Source organism: Raphanus sativus, chromosome 2 (genome assembly GCF_000801105.2).
Source record: "Raphanus sativus cultivar WK10039 chromosome 2, ASM80110v3, whole genome shotgun sequence".
Lineage (NCBI taxonomy): Eukaryota > Viridiplantae > Streptophyta > Magnoliopsida > Brassicales > Brassicaceae > Raphanus > Raphanus sativus.
In genome coordinates, this window is record NC_079512.1 from 29,280,173 (window position 1) to 29,298,209 (window position 18,037).

The following is an 18,037-nucleotide window of genomic DNA, read 5'->3' on the forward strand; positions in this document are numbered from 1 at the left end:
AACGACCACATCGATTCACTCTTTTTACTTAAAGTTATATTCATCCCTAATATATAAATTCAATATTTGCATAACTAGTTAAATGAGTTTTGTATAATTATTAATTTTTTATTTTACTAATTATTTTTAATAGATAAGTAAAATAAAAACATTACTTTTAATAGCATGATATTTAGAAGCTAGAGTTATAAAATATCTTTATGTTTTAATAAATCCAATTTCAAATTATATAGAATAAAAATGTATAAAATATATTCTTTTAGTATAAACCAAATAAGCCGAAAACCAAAAGTATAGAAACTGAGTCAAATTAAATTAAAATAGATATGTTTTTAATGTAATTCAGACAATTCAAAATACCGAGAAACTTGAATTAAACACCCATGGTTTATCCTGGGTATTCGGGGTCCCAATCATGTTTTTTTTTGTTTATCAAAATCAGGTACATTCAGATTATTTGAAAGTTCGGTTCGGGATCGGTTCGGGTTCTATCGGGTTCGGGTCGGGATTAGTAAATTTTCAAAAAACCGGTACAATCCAATGTATTTTCAGATTCAGGTTTCAATCGGTTTTTCAGTTTAAAAATATCTGATTTGTACCTAGTTTGTAACCAAAACATAAGTAAAATTGATTTGTTTTGATTTTAAATACCTAAGTAATTTGTACATTTTTTTAATCAAAACATAAGTAAAATCGATTTAAAAATAAGAAAGAAACATCAATCATGATCATTCAAAATCAAACGAAAGAGAAACATATTTATTAATTAAAAAAAACAAATAAATGAAATCATAAAACGAAAACCACGACCTCATGAAATGAGAAATATTGTTTAATGAAAAAAAATATATAAATCTAAATATTTCAAATATTGTGATGAGATTGTGATGAAGAGCTGCTGCAATTGTGATGAGAGCTGCTGCAATTGTGATGAGAGCTGTGACAGAACATTGCCAAGACTGGCAGAACCGTTGTTTGCACCATTCACCAGCCAGGCGAATATATCTTCGAAGCATTTGATGACGTAAAAAGTCAACAAAATAACAGTCATTACACTTTTAAAGTCTTCTCTCTGAAGCACATTATGTGATTTCTGTTTCAGCTAGTTCTGATTAAAAATGGAGGACAGGTTATCTATCTACCAAGGACCTCTTGGACAACGTTCACGCAAAGTTTTTTAATACTTTATGTTCAGTTTCTATATTAATACTGAAACTGATGCACATGCTCATTCTTTATTTACGAACGATAATATTGAATTCCAGAGCATTCCTGGAGTTCCGAAAATGAAAGAGAATACTAATCCGACCACTTGGCTACTAAGTACCACTTTTAAGTCACCAGAGGACGTGTTGATTCGGCACAAATTTACAAGGACTCGGCTAAGTCTATAAACAAGTATTGCCTAACACTTTCGAGACCTGCCTGAACCAGTTATTGATGAGACCAACAACTTCAGGATCAGAAGGAATAATCACCTCTTCTCGAAACGCTTAAACAGGCATGTTTTAATAAGCTACTCATATGTTTCATGTATATCTTGACAAACCAAAATTGTAAGATTTGATCGAAATGATATGTTTCCTAAACACTGGCTAGCTTGTTGAATTTTGTAAAAAGGTTTTATTCTTTCTAATTAGTAAATCAAAATTATTTTTCTCAGTACAGAAAAACTGCCCTACTATACATTTCTGACAAGTGTTTTGTATTAAGACTCAACATTGTTGCATCTAGTTTATTGCGTGTGAACTTTTAACGTCAATATGTGGGAAAGTAAATCTGACTCTTTTTTTCTTAAAATTAAAGTCACGCCCAAAATATAAGCCAAAGAAAACAGAGTTCCGTTTATGAAAACAACACACGAAAACACATCTTAAATCCTAAAAGAGAAGAACAGCTAGATGCGACACCTAGGGTAAGATAAGATTGTAATCTTCCATGTCTTGTAACACTCCTCCCTAGAGAATTTTCCTATTTGAATTCACAGTGTATGACCCTTTGACATATGAGCTTGATATCTTGGCCACTATGTGCTCTTAGTAATTGCTTCGAAACAGCTTGAGAATCCACCGCAAATATCACATCAATAAAGTGAAGAAGATCTCTTGAACACTTTGAAGCGTCAACCTTCTCGAGCATGATACCATAACTGTCTGGGGCTAACCAATCTCCACTACTGTGTAAGATTTTTATTCCTCCAATATGTGCTAATATTGCATTTGAATCCTTTGAAAATTCCCTCACTGCCACTTCATTATGTTGTGCGTTTGTACCTGGATTATTAACTGAAACTAGCGTGTGCTATGATTAGGTTATGCTACGGTTTTGTTGTAGAAGAAAAATAAACTATGCTATGATTTATATTCTCTCTACTCTCCATGTGCAACTAACAAGCCACTTATATATGAGCAATACCATGGAAACCTAGTTTCCTCTGACGCTCCTCCACATGTGTCTCTTGTACCGATTCATTTAATGAACAACTCGCCTCTATCATCTTGTTTTCATTAATCGACAAAATGCCTTCTGCTTTTGTTTTATGGTAGCAACAACGGCAATATCCTTGTGGTCTTGCATCTTGAGTTAACATGTGATCTTATCCTTAAGCTTGTAGACTTTAAAAAAAAAAAATTCTATCTTCATTATTATTTATACAACAGAAGTGGGTTTCTACTCCTCATATATACACACGACAGATTCATTAATTTAACATTGGTTCGTTTAGAACAGAGTCATTTGAGTTTTGTATTTATTGCACATGAAAATTACCTAGACGGACTAGCGGAATCACTCAAAGCTGAGGGGGCCAAGTCACAAGTGGCATCCAGAAAGCTGATCATAAGAGCATCTTTATTGCTGAAGTATCTAAGCTGATCAATTAAATTAATGACTATTGTAATAACATTTAAATTAACTCTTAATGTATAAAAAGAAATTAAGCTATTTGTATGTTGACAAGTGTTATTAGGGAAAAAAAGTGTTATTAGGGGTTCTAAAGAGTCCCATAATATATAGATGAGATAATTTTGCTTGTCTCTCTCTCCTAATATCTTATTTTCTTTTGTTACTTATATACTCATTATCTATGGATGGAGTTGTTCTAAGCTTTTCACATTTGTTTTCGAAAAAAAGGAAAGGTGTGTTGGTGTTCTAAAACGATGGAATCATGTCTTTTGGACGAGAATTACAGAATCATGTTTTCAGAGTCATCATTCACCAACTGTTTGTTTTCCATTAACTTTTTCGATAAACGATAATTCTTTACTAATTTGGGTTCCATTCTAGTGGGTCCTGCGCATTAACATCTCATTCCGAAGCCATTTAGGTCCCTATTGGCGTTTTTACTTTAAAAACTAGAAACTTTTTTTTTTTTTTTTTGTCGACAGTATTACAGACTCAAGTAGATTCTGTATACCAAACTGGTTGCTCTGTATCCATATGGACCGTAAACGACGATTGTTGCCTCACACCACGTGCTAAGCGATCCGCCATAATGTTTTGCGTCCTTGATATATGAATAATCTCCGAGCTATTGAAACTCCTTTTAAGACTCCTGATGTCTTCTAAATAACTTGCAAAAGCCGGCCATTCTTCAGGTTCCGAAACCATCTTTACCAGTTTAGAACAATCCGTTGCAAATGTAACATTATATTGCCGCAAATTCCGCATGCATTCCATTACCCAAATGAGAGCCTCCACTTCTGTGTGTAAAGGTGACTGACTAGCCCTTGTGTTTCTTGCTCCCAAAAGTCCTTCGAATCCTTCCAAGGTACTATACCATCCTTGTCCTGAAAAAGTATCATCCGTTTTCCATGATCCATCCGTGAAACACCAACGTCCCGAACGAGCCGGAGTAACCTTATCCGCTGTATGTATAACTGCATTCTTGCTCTGATCCACCTCTTTCTGTGCTTCCTTCCAAAGTAAAACCTCTGTTGTTGCCAGTTGAAGAGTATCCCTAGGATCCATATCCATATTACTAAATACTTTATTATTTCTTGCTTTCCATATATACCAAAACATCCAAGCAAATTGATGATCTTCCATTGATGGCCTGATTCTCCAAAATAGGTAATCCATATTCGAAAATAAAGACTGTCCTGAAAAGTGATCATGATGCGTTGGGATCCCGGAAAGGGCCCAAATTTGAACTGCGGGTGGGCATTAAAAGAAAACATGATTAATAGATTCTTCGGGTGCTCCACATCTATCACAATTAATATCCCCTTTAAGACCTCTGGATCTTAGATTCTTCCGAACTGCTAAACATCCTGAAACCATTTGCCATAGGAAATGCTTCATCTTTGGTGGACAACGAACTTTCCAACAATGAGCCTTAAGAGCAGTTACTGTAGGTCCAAACTCTATTACCCCCTTATCATGATCTGGATATGCTCGTTCTACCTGATATCCTGATTTAACCGTATATTTTCCATTTTTTGTAAAATGCCAGCCATCCCGATCGACTGTTTGTATCCTACTTAAAGGTATACTTTCAACAATTTTAATATCCTCGGGATCCATAATATCCTGTAGAGCCGTTAAGTTCCATGAACGTGATGTTGTGTTGATGAGAGAATCAACCGTGAGATCTGGTAGAAGAGTATTTTGTTTTTTGTTTGCTGGTCTCGGGCGGTTGGTTGGGAGCCAGGGGTCGTTCCATACTGATATGGAGGACCCTGATCCCACCCTTTTGATTAGTCCTTTGCTAACCAGAGATCTAGCAGAGACCATACTTCGCCAACCATAGGAAGACGAGTACGATCTGATCGGATCCAGGGGTGAGGCATTCCTGAAGTACCGACCTTTAAAGACACGAGAGAATAGAGTATTTGGTTTCTCTATTAATCTCCATAGTTGCTTACCAAGCATGACTGTATTGAAATCCGTAAAATCCCTAAAACCCAACCCTCCGTCGTCCTTCGGCTCACAAACCTTATCCCACAATTTCCAGTGCAAGCCTTTTGTGTTTCCACTAGGACTCCACCAAAATTGTGCTACCGCACTGGTTAGTTTTTTCACCACTGTTTTCGGAATTCGATAGCAAGACATAATGTGGTTAGGTAGGGCCGTTGCCACCGATTTTATAATGACTTCCTTACCTCCTTTAGAAAAGAACTTAAATGTCCATCCATTTATTCTATTAGTTAATCTTTCTTGAACAAAGCCAAAAACTTGCACCTTGGACCCTCCCAGACTTTCTGGAATCCCCAGATATGTTCCCATCCCACCCAAATTCTGAATTTCCAAAATGTCCCGAAGTTCCTGGCGGGTAACTTCATCGATTTTATGGCCAAACTGAATTGACGACTTTTGAAAATTTATCTGCTGTCCCGAAACCTTTTCGTATGCCTTAAGAATTGCCAAAATAGCCTCACATTCCTCCTTTCGTGCTCTACAGAAGAAAATACTATCATCTGCGAAAAGCAGATGGGAGACTGGAGGACAAGCCCTTGCTACCTTTATTCCGGTCAACTTTTTATCTATTTCAGCCTTTTTGATATTTGCTATTAGTGCTTCCGTACACATGATAAATAGATAAGGGGATAAGGGGTCCCCCTGACGTAGCCCTCGATTTGGCAAGATTTGTCCTCTCGGTTGCCCATTTAACAAAACTCTGTATTCAACCGAAGATATACATTCCATCATTAACTGAACCCAGTGGTTATCGAACCCCATTTTAGTGAGTAAAGCCCGAATAAAGCTCCATTCCACCCTATCATAAGCCTTACTCATATCCGTTTTTATGGCCATGAATTTATTTTGACACGCCTTATTTGTCCGAAGCCCATGGAACATCTCTTGTGCAATTAGTATATTATCAGAAATCAGTCTCCCGGCCACAAAAGCCGACTGTGTTTCCGAGATTAAACCAGGTAGACAAGCCTTTAACCGTTGACACAACACCTTTGAAATTATTTTATACCCAACATTACAGAGACTTATTGGTCTAAGCTCCGCCATCCTTGTCGGTCTTTCCGTTTTGGGGATCAGACATATATTTGTTACATTTAGCCTTACATCCATCTTTCCCGTAGTCAAAAAATTATTGACTAAATCCAGAATATCCTTCTTAATGATGTGCCAAGAATGTTGGAAAAAAAGTGTCGTCATTCCATCTGGCCCCGGTGCCTTTTCCGGGTGCATCATGAACAGTGCTTGACGCACTTCCTCCTCCGTGGCAAGTCTAATAAGCCTTTGATTCGTTTGCTGAGAGATAGTGGGCCGAACTTCATCTAGAAACGCCTCAAAATCATTAGGTGATGTAGTACTAAAGATCTCATCAAAGTAATCTACCGCAACCTTCTCAATTCCATTATCCTCTACCACCCAATTTCCATTTTTATCGTATAAGCCCACTATTCGATTTCGGGTCCTCCGTTGTTTTGTTAAGGCATGAAAAAATTTCGTACTACGATCCCCTGCCGTATTCCACGTATTTCTACTTTTCTGTTGCCAATATTCCTCTTCATCCTTATAAGCCTCTTGTAACTTCCGAGAGACTGCCAAAATATCCTCCTGAGATCTATTATCATCTGTTTGCACCTCCTCCAATGCTTTTTGCAATTCAGCTATTTTATCTTTTCCATACGGAGGGTTGTTTTTGCGCCAAACTGAAAGTTCATGTCTGCAGTTGGTAATCTTGGACACCACATCCCCCAAATTCCCTACCGGATTCTTTATCTCTCTTGTCCAGCCTCTGGCAATAGAGTCCAAAACACCATCCTGTCCTATCCATCTTTTGTCAAACCGAAACTATCTTCTGCATTTGGCCACTTTATCCTCGAGAAAAGCGACGATCGGTCTATGATCTGAAACTAGAAACTTTTTAATGCCTAAAAGTATGGTTGTTCAATGTGGTAAAACCGAATCATACCGATCGAACCGAACCAAAATAGAAAATATGGTTTAGATTTGGTATATATACCATACAAACTGAATGGATGTGATTTTATAAAAATCGTAGGATTTGAATATGGTTTAGTTTATAACCGATAAAACTGACTAAACCGAACAAAACCGATCAAAAAATAAAACATGTAAATATGTATATTTTTTATAACTATTCATGCAAATCTATTTGTTATATAAGTTCTTGTTTTGCTAATAACTATTACCATATTTTTTACGGTAATAAAAAAGTCATAATTTGTAAAACACTTGAATTATAATTGACTGATCGCAACTAAAGCTTCTTATTTTCTTAGTTTTTTTTTTGATTTTTTTGGTTTTATTTTAAAAATGACTAAAATGAATTAAAGATTATAAATTTGATGGACAACAATTAGTGAAAGTTCTTCAGATTTTTTTTTATCTATAAACGAACAGAGTTTCGTGTTCAGACAAAGAAACATGACTTTGATGAACACTAAATATGAAAGAATAGAAAAAATTGTTTTTTCGTTCTTCTGTTTTGTTCTTTTTTTTTTTCAAAATTCTGAGCTTTAATTTTAATTCTAGATTTGAATATTTTATTAGATGGTAGAAACGTTTTTAAATCTTTTCTTTTATTTAAGCATATAATATGTTTTAATAAATGACTGCGTTGACAACCTGACTTTAAAATTTATATAATATGATCAAAACTAAATAATTATGTTTTTTGTATAAAATCGAATAAACCAAAAACCGACCGTATATAAATCGAACAGAAGTAAATATAGATTTAGAATGATAGTTGTATTTTACTAACCGAAAAACCAAAAAAAAAACGAACCGAAACCGAAGCGATATCCAGATTGAACACCTATACTAAAAGTTTTCTTTAAAGATAACTGATTTGACTTGTAAATATGATTTGTTTTTCTTAAAACCACAATTCATTAAATTAAAAGTTATTGTTCACTTATTTTCAAATTAAATATAATTATAGAGTAAATTTTGTTACAAAATAAACAGTGATTTATGATTTTAATAATTTATCTCTCTTATCTCTAGTTAAATTAAAATAATACTTTTTCTGTTCCAAAATGCATGATGTTTTATACTAATACACAATTATTAAGAAATTTATTTGGTCTAAAAATAGTATTAAAATATAAACTAAAAATATTCAACCAATTTTAAAATGGACTACAAAATACTATTGTTTATACAATTTTTAATAAAGTAAAAAACTACATAAAATGTTACATATTGAAATATCAAAAACTCTCAAAATATCATATATTAAAAAAGAAGGGGGTAATAAATATTATGAAAAAATTAATAGTTAAAGAAAGATGAAACTTAATATTTAACTTTTTAAAATTTATGTGAAATCCTTTTACATACAATTTAATTTGAAACCGACGAAATATTTTAGCAGTCACCAAATTAAAACAACAGTCAAACTCTCCACCCAATTGTTGCTTCCATTAACTATTTTTTCTATAAATATGTGTATTCCGTTACGAATTCTTGTTTATGTTAAAATATAATCCAATCCGTTTGTTTATTTCAAAAATGAAAATGCCTCAAACAGGTGGGGATGATAAAGCCGAGACAACCAAGGTTGATGATGAGAAGCTTCAGTCTCAATGGACTGGTATTGAGAGATTACCAACATTTGAAAGGATCAATACTGCTTTGTTCTGCAGAAGAGATGAACAAGGGAAGAGGAGAGAAACACTACAAGTCATGGATGTTTCTAAGCTTGAAAATCTTGATAGACATCTCTTCATCGATGACCTCATTAAACATGTTGAGAATGATAATCTCCTTTTGTTGCAGAAAATTAAGAAGAGAATCGATGAGTAAGTCATAAGATTCTGTTTTTTTATCACTGTTTTGTTCCTTATTCAACAGGTAACCTTTTGTGCATTTTGATTGGTCTCTAAATAGTCTAATATCATTCCCATGCATGTAATTTTGTAGGGTTGGGATTGAGTTACCAACGATTGAAGTGAGGTTCAAGGATCTTTTTGTTGAAGCAGAGTGTGAGATAGTTTATGGGAAGCCAATCCCAACTCTTTGGAATGCTATTGCAAGCAGACTATCTGTAAGTGTTTATTCAACTGCTTCTGATATTGAGTCCTCTCTAAGTATTCACGTTAACATCACAATCTTGGACTTCTAGTAACTGAGTATGTGAATAATGGTGACTTTGAAACAGAGTTTCATGTGTTTGAAGCAAGAAAAGAAAATAAGCATCTTGAATGGTGTCAGTGGTATCATAAGCCCTAAAAGGTAAACATACTTATCATTTTTGTGCTTTGTTTTTCACGAATGATCAGTTTTATTCAGGGAGTTTTCTCGCAGAATGACTTTGTTGCTTGGTCCACCTGGTTGTGGTAAAACCACTCTGCTACTCGCACTAGCTGGAAGACTCGACCCTTCTTTGAAGGTTTGTTTTTGTTGATTCAATCACTAAAATATGTATATTTTGTTCAGGAATAATATGTGTTGCTTCCACTTCACAGACCAGAGGAGATGTTAGTTACAACGGTCACTTATTATCAGAGTTTGTTCCTGAGAAAACCTCAAGTTATGTAAGTCAAAACGATCTGCACATTCCAGAGCTTAGTGTGAGAGAGACACTCGATTTTTCAGGATGTTTTCAAGGCACAGAAAGCCGTTTAGGTAAGGAAATTATATAACAGCTCTTATGTTTCCTTGTGTTGAGGAGCTCTTGTTGCATTTTTAACTTGTTTGACCTTAACAGAAATGATGAAAGAGATTACTAGAAGGGAGAAACTGAAAGGAATAGTTCCAGATCTTGATATAGATGCGTACATGAAGGTACTTAAATATAAAAATAAAATAAAAAGAGAATTTTAATTAGAAGTTGATTGAATATAAATGAATTTGACTTTCTTTATCATGACAGGCAATTTCAATTGAAGGTTCAAAATCTAATCTGCAAACTGATTATATTCTAAAGGTAGTGATGCTTTCAGAAGTGTTCTCATCCTTTTTAAGTTATGTTCTTATCAAAAGTGTATTAACACATCTGTTTTTTATTCAGATCCTAGGACTTAATATATGTGCAGATACACGCGTTGGAGATGCTTCAAGACCAGGAATATCTGGTGGCCAAAAGAGAAGATTAACTACAGGTACTTTAGCATTCACACTCTAATGTCAGTCTCTTCGAAAACAAAATTCATATTTGTGGTATACTGCTGCAGGTGAGACAATTGTAGGTCCAATCAAAACTTTGTTCATGGATGAAATATCGAATGGCTTGGACAGCTCAACTACGTTCCAGATCATTTCATGTCTCCAACAGTTTGCACATCTCTCTGAAGGAACCATACTGGTTTCACTGCTTCAGCCTGCACCAGAAACGTTTGAGCTTTTCGACGATGTTATCTTTATGGGAGAAGGAAAGATAATCTACCACGGTCCACGGGATCATATTTGTAGATTCTTTGAGGATTGCGGATTTAAATGTCCAAGTAGAAAATCTGTTGCTGAATTCCTTCAGGAGGTATGAATAAGAATATATGATAATTTCATTTTCATATCCGCACCTTCATTATGATCATCACACTCTTGTGTGCTGCAGGTTATCTCAAGGAAAGATCAAGAACAGTACTGGTGTCACGTAGACAAACCATACTCTTATGTCTCTATTGACACATTTGTAGAGAGATTTGAAAAGTATGATCTTGGGTTACAACTACAAGATGAACTCTCCAAGACACATGACAAGTCTCAGAATCAAAAAGATGCCTTATGCTTTAGAAAATACTCACTTAGTAACTGGGAGATGCTAAAAGCTTGCTCAAGGAGAGAGTTTCTTCTGTTGAAACGAAACTCTTTTATTTACGTGTTCAAGTCTGGACTCGTAAGTTTCTATAAAAAAAAAGTATACTTCTTGTTATAACCATTACATGCTTAACCCTATAGTTACATTTGTGTGCAGTTAATTTTCGTTGGATTCATTGCGATGACTGTTTATCTACGGACTGGTTCTACAAGAGATGCTGTTCATGCTAATTACCTTATGGGTTCTTTGTTCTTCTCTCTCTTTAAACTTCTTGCTGATGGACTTCCAGAACTCACATTGACACTCTCAAGGATTGCCGTTTTCTGCAAGCAAAAGGAGTTATACTTTTACCCTGCTTGGGCTTATGCAATTCCTTCAGCTATTTTAAAGATACCACTTTCGTTTCTTGAATCGTTCCTCTGGACTTTTCTGACATATTATGTCATTGGTTACAGTCCTGAGATCAGCAGGTACACATATGGAACAGTGGTGAATATGCATAACCAAGTTCAAGAAATAAACTCCTGCTAACTCTTTTTTTTTTTAATATATAATTTTACTTTCTTTCAGGTTCTTTCGCCAGTTCTTGATATTCTTTGCGTTACACCTTTCATGTATATCCATGTTCCGTGCTGTAGCTGCCATCTTCCGTGATTCTGTTGTTGCCACAACTATGGGAAACATCTTTATAATGCTTCTCTCATTATTCGGAGGATTCATCGTTCGAAAACGTAAGTTTTGTTTGTTACTTGAAACATAAACTATATAATATTTAGTGTCTGAATGTTTCCAAGGTTTCAATATAATGGTTCTCTGTTATATTTCAGCTTCCATGCCAGCTTGGCTCGAGTGGGGATTCTGGTTATCTCCATTCTCATACGCTGAGATTGGTCTAACCGCAAATGAATTTTTCGCTCCACGGTGGAGTAAGGTAATGAACTTTCTTCATAACACTTGGACATTTTTCTAGTTAAGTTGTTAGTTCATCACTGATCTTTCTATTACCATTAGACAACATCTGAAAACAGAACTTTGGGGGAACAAGTTCTAGATTCTCGTGGACTGAACTTTGGTAACCAATCTTACTGGACTGCCTTTGGTGCATTAGTTGGCTTCACACTCTTCTTCAATACTGTCTTTGCATTGGCCTTGACCTTCCTAAAGAGTAAGTTCAAAAAAAAAAAAATTATACATATATACCAGATGTGATTTAACGAACGTTGCATAGAGACCAGTGACGCTTTATTTTTCTGTCATTTTAGCTTCACAGAGGTCTCGAGCTATTGTTTCTCGTGATCAGAAGAAGAAAAAACGTTCTTACCTTGCTTCCCAATCCAACCATGCATTGCCTTTCGAGCCCCTAACTTTCACATTTCAAGACGTGCGATATTTCATCGACACCCCTCAGGTAAGTGAACGTCTAAGAAATCTTGTTTCCTTAAAAAAAGAAACCATTTATAAAAAATTGTAATAGATCTTGTTTCGGTTTAAAGGGGAAGAAGCTGCAACTTCTCTCTGACGTAACAGGCGCATTCAAGCCTGGTGTTCTCACTGCTCTAATGGGTGTGACCGGAGCTGGGAAGACGACTCTGCTCGATGTTCTTTCCGGAAGGAAAACCCGCGGTGACATTGAAGGACATATACAAGTAGGTGGTTACCTTAAGGTTCAAGAAACCTTTGCAAGGGTTTCAGGTTATTGCGAACAGTTTGATATTCATTCTCCCAATGTAACCGTCGAAGAGTCCTTAATATACTCTGCTTGGCTTCGATTACCTTCAAACGTCAGTTCACAAACAAAGCGAGTAAGTCACTATTTAGATTCTTTTTTTTTGTCACTGTCACTATTTAGATTCTTCTTTCCTTTTTTTTGCTCCCACTTCTCTGAGTGTTTTCTTGATTTTACTTTCAGGAAATAGTCAAAGAAGTTCTTGAGACAATAGAGCTCGAGGAGATTAAAGATTCCATAGTAGGACGTCCAGGAATCAGCGGTTTGACAACAGAACAACGCAAAAGACTAACAATAGCTGTGGAGCTTGTTGCTAATCCTTCCATCATATTTATGGATGAACCAACCACAGGATTAGATGCGAGAGCTGCTGCGATTGTAATGAGGGCTGTGAAGAACATCGCTGAGACTGGCAGGACAGTTGTTTGCACAATCCACCAGCCGGGCATAGATATCTTTGAAGCCTTTGATGAGGTAACAATCAGGCATAGATATCTTAGTTACCATTTTAAAGTACCTTATGTGACATTTCAACTGCAGCTGGTTCTGATGAAAAATGGAGGAAAGATTATCTATTATGGAAGTCTTGGACAACACTCAAGCAATGTTATTGAATACTTTATGGTAAGATTCTATAAAATACTATAATTGTTCCAAATATATGTTTATGCAAAAGTATGGTATTTTTCTTTATTTACAATAATAATTTCCAACTGCAGAGGATTCCAGGTGTTCCAAAAATGAAAGAGAACACTAATCCAGCAACTTGGCTACTAGACATTACTTCTAAATCATCAGAAGACAAACTTGGTGTTGATTTGGCACAAATATACAAGGAATCTTCTTTGTATAAGTAAAGGCTATTAACAGTTTGGATATTGCTTTCTTTAAACTGTTTTAGTCCCACAAGTACTTCATTATCTTTGATTGTATTAGGGAGAACGAAATGGTAGCTGAGCAAATGATATCTAAGGCATCAGAAGAATCAATCTCCTCTACCGGATATGCTCAAACGGGTTGGGAACAATTCAAGGCATGCCTCTGGAAACAAAATCTCTCTTACTGGAGAAACCCTTCCTACAATCTCACTCGTATCATCTTCATGAGTATTACTTCTATGCTCTGTGGCATTTTGTTCTGGCAAAAGGCTAATGAAATGTTTGTCTCTTCTTCTTCTTCCCCCCACTCATCTTTCTTGAGTTTGTTTTCTAGTCAAAACGAGTATGCATGACCCCCGTTCAAACTTTGTTTACCTTTCTTCTTTGCAGAAACAATCAACAAGATCTTTTCAACATATTTGGCTCAATGTTCACGGTGGTTCTTTTCTCTGGTATAAACAATTGCTCTACAACGTTACTATGTGTTGCAACCGAACGAAATGTCTTCTACCGTGAAAGATTTGCTCGGATGTACACCTCATGGGCGTATTCTCTTGCTCAGGTTATTACATTTTCTCAGTCAGTGAGCAAAAGTATCTGCTTTTGGAATTATAATTTAAAATGTTAATTATATTACAGGTGCTGGTTGAAGTTCCATACTCAATATTCCAGTCTATTATATATGTAACAATCGTATATCCTATGGTTGGCTACCACTGGTCAGTCTACAAAGTGTTTTGGAGCTTCTACACTATCTTCTGCTCGTTGCTCATCTTCAACTACTTTGGCATGCTTTTAGCCATCGTAACACCAAACATTCACGTTGCTTCTGCACTCCGCTCGTCCTTTTACTCAATCGTCAATCTCTTTGCTGGTTATGTCATTCCAAAACCTGTAAGTCCTCTCTTACCTTAGGAGCTTCAAAAAAAAATCATCAAGATAAATGAGGGGGTTTGTTGATATATATGCAGAGCATGCCGAGATGGTGGATATGGATGTATTACTTGAGCCCCACGTCATGGGTTTTGAATGGATTGCTCACATCGCAGTATGGTGATATGGAGAAAGAGATAATGGTGTTTGGAGAGAAGAAGAAACTTTCAGAATTTGTAGAAGGCTATTTCGGTTACAGATATGAGTCTTTGGCTCTTGTAGCTATCGTTCTCATTGCCTTCCCCATTCTCTTGGCATCTCTTTTCGCATTCTTCATCGGTAAACTCAATTTCCAAAAGAAGTGATTCTTGTAATGTCTTATACTGTACGAAAATAAAAGTTTAGAAGATTTGGTGAACAAATTTTCACCAACAAGTTTATCTAACGTCTCTCGAAAACAGAAGTGATATGTCAAAAAAAAATGTTTTGGTTTTTAGAGGAATATTACGATCTCAGATTCAGAGGATGAAGAAGAGAGAGTTTGTTATAAAATGAAGATATTTCATTAATTGTTAACGGTCAGCTATACAACGTTTATATATACAAGTATAAGATTAAACCGAACTAAACCAATTCTCAATTAAATACAATGAACCAGCGAAAGGAAACCGGTCCAATTATCCTATAATCCAATAGTCCCCGCAAGATGAGCTGTGTATGTTGATCATGCTCATCTTGGAAATGAGATGTTGAAACTGATGAGGAAATAGAGGTTTAGTGAGAATATCAGCTACTTGATCCACTGTCCGTACATGAAGAGTTCGAATAAGACCTTTCTCAAGCTTCTCTCGAACTGTATGGCAATCCAATTCAATATGTTTGGTCCGCTCGTGAAAAACAGGATTGGTGGCAATGTATATAGCTGCAGTACTGTCAGAATAAAGCACCGGAATAGAAACACGAGTGATGCGTAAGTCACGAAGTAACTGAGATAACCACATCATCTCACATGTAGCTAAAGCCAAAGCTCTGTATTCAGCTTCTGCGGAAGATCTTGAGATAGTCGGTTGCTTCTTAGAACGCCACGATATCAGAGAATAACCGATGAACATCGTGAAACCAGTCGTGGAACGACGACTATCTTGACATGACGCCCAATCAGCATCTGCAAACCCCTTAAGAGTGAGATCTTCTGCAGCAGAGTAATATAAACCGCGTCCAATTGTGCCCTTGATGTACTCCAATACTTTATATACAGCTCGTAAGTGAGGCAATCTCGGAGCAGAAGAATACTGACACAATTTGTTCACAGCAAACGTTATATCTGGACGCGTGATGGTAAGATACATCAAGCGACCAACTAAACGACGATAACGTTCAGGAGTATCAAGAAATTCACCATCTGTCTTGGAAAGTTTGAGATTAGGTACCATTGGGACTGAAGAAGGACGGCAAGATAACATATCTTCAGATGTCAAGAGCTCCAAAGCATACTTTCTTTGGCAAAGAGAGATGCCATCAGTACTACGAGCAATCTCCAAACCCAAAAAATACTTCAACGCTCCAAGATCTCTCAGCTTGAAACACTTCTTGAGATCATTTGTTAACTGTATTGCTTCATCAAGTGTGGTGCTGGCAATGATGATATCATCGACATAAACCAAAACAACCACAAACTCATTCTTCAAACTCTTGATGAACATAGTATGATCGCCATGACATTTCTGAAATCCCATCATCATCAATGAATCAGAAAATTTCCTAAACCACTGTCTTGAGGCTTGTTTCAAACCATAAATGGATTTCTTGAGCCTCAAGATAGCGTTTTGAGGAAGAGAGTCCCCCTGTTTCGCAAGTCTCTCGGCATAACCATCTGGAAACTTCATATATATTTCTTCTTCCAGATCTCCATTAAGAAATGCATTAGATATATCAAGTTGTTGCAAAATCCAACGTTTAGAAGCTGAGATTTTCAACAAGAGCTTGATAGTGACCATCTTTGCCACAGGGGAAAACGTCTCATTGAAATCCAAGCCCTCCTTTTGTGTATACCCTTTAGCAACACAACGTACTTTTCGTCTCTCCAAAGTCCCATTAGCATTAAACTTCAATGAATATAACAACCTGCAACCTACTGCTTTCTTCCCTTTCGGTAAACTCGTAACTTCCCATGTCTTCGTAGCTTCCATAGCATCAAATTCCAAATCAGTAGCATCACACCATTCCTTATCTCTCTGAGCCTCAGTATAAGATTGTGGGATGGGTATTTTGGTGATGGCATTTATGTAAGCGTTATGAGAAGGTGAAAGTTTTGAGTATGATAAAAAAGATGATATAGGATGAGTGTCAGTAGGAGTGACAGCATAACAATGATAATCTTGAAGATGAGTTGGGACTTTCTTGACCCGAGTTTTAGAAATTTCTGATGGAGGAAGAGAAGTGGAATGAGAAGGAGGTAGAGATTTATGAGTGACTGAGGACTCAGAGTTCTTCGATGTGAGCCAATCTGGAATTTTGAATAGATTATCCTTCTTCAACGGAAATAAGTCTTCATGAAATACCACATTCCGAGAGATAAAGATCCTGTTACTCTCCAAATCCATCAACTTGTATCCCTTATATCCAGAAGGATAACCCAAAAAGATACATGCTTTTGAGCGAGGTAGAAACTTGTGTCGCTGCTTAGGTGATGTAGAACCATAGCAGAGACAACCAAATGTCTTCAGTTGAGAATAAACCGGTTTAGTACCTGTGAGAATCTCATGAGGAGTCTTGTTCTGTAGAAGCTTAGAGGGTGTTCTGGTTATCAAGAAAACCGCGGTAAGGACACAGTCTCCCCAAAGAGAAAGAGGTACATGAGATTGAAACATCAACGATCGAGCAACATTAAGTATGTGCTGATGCTTTCTTTCCACTACTGAGTTCTGCTCTGGAGTTTCAGGGCATGAATGATAAGTAGTAATACCCTTCTCTCGGTAGAACTTATCGAACCGCAACTCTTTAGCATTATCAGAACGAACTTGTTTGACTTTTACTCCATATCTAGTCTCAACTTGTGTGATGAACGTTGGAAAGATGCTGATAACTTCATCTTTGGTTCGTAGTAGATAAATCCATGTTGCTCTTGAATGGTCATCCACAATAGTTAAGAAATAACGATACCCATCAATAGTCTCAACTGAGAAGGGACCCCAAATATCAATGTGTAATAGCTCAAAATTGTCTTTACAAATATTGTTGTGAGATATGTAAGACAACTTCTTCTGTTTAGCTAGATGACAAGTATGGCAATAAGAGGTGCCTTTATTCTTCATCTTGGCAGTGCCTAGGACTCCAGAGATCGTGTCAAGCTTTGAATAAGATGGGTGGCCAAGCCTCTGATGCCAAGTTCCAATATCTACCAACGCATGAACTGAGATAGGAGATGCTGGAGAATCCAAGACATAGAGGTTCTCGACTCTTCTACCCTGACCAATCGTCAACACCTTGGTAGGATCCTGGATAGTGCAAGAAGAAGGATCAAATATCACAGAGGAGCCAATGTCATCAGTTAACGAGCTTATACTGAGAAGATTCAATCGAAACTCTGGAATGAAGAGCACATTATGGAGAAGAATGTGCTCATTCAAACGTATAGAGCCTACTCCACTGACTTTAATAGTGGAACCAGTAGGTAGATTCACAGAACTCGTAAGAGAAGAATCAATAGAATGAAATAGATTCTTATCATGGGCAACATGATGTGTCGCTCCAGAATCTATTACCCATGTTTGACTAGAAAGACGATGTTGAGATACCATTAGTATGCCAACAAAGTTATACGTCAGAGGAGAGAAAAAGATACCCGAAGTAGATGCAATAGTTTCT

At 36.4% G+C, this 18,037-nt stretch overlaps 1 protein-coding gene across 1 annotated transcript; it reads left to right on the plus strand.

Moving 5' to 3' along the window:
* The first annotated feature begins 8,338 nt into the window (after nt 1–8,338).
* LOC108822526 (ABC transporter G family member 42) lies at nt 8,339–14,664 on the plus strand. The gene is made up of 23 exons (XM_018595635.2): nt 8,339–8,735; nt 8,857–8,980; nt 9,095–9,168; nt 9,241–9,325; nt 9,402–9,561; nt 9,644–9,720; nt 9,809–9,862; nt 9,947–10,037; nt 10,110–10,411; nt 10,490–10,771; nt 10,850–11,163; nt 11,264–11,424; nt 11,521–11,624; nt 11,705–11,858; nt 11,956–12,101; nt 12,187–12,495; nt 12,603–12,893; nt 12,960–13,043; nt 13,139–13,272; nt 13,356–13,577; nt 13,688–13,859; nt 13,937–14,191; nt 14,269–14,664. The coding sequence occupies exons 1-23, from the start codon at nt 8,407–8,409 to the stop codon at nt 14,533–14,535; spliced, it is 4,191 nt and encodes a 1,396-aa protein (XP_018451137.2). The 5' UTR covers nt 8,339–8,406; the 3' UTR covers nt 14,536–14,664.
* The last annotated feature ends 3,373 nt before the right edge of the window (nt 14,665–18,037 follow it).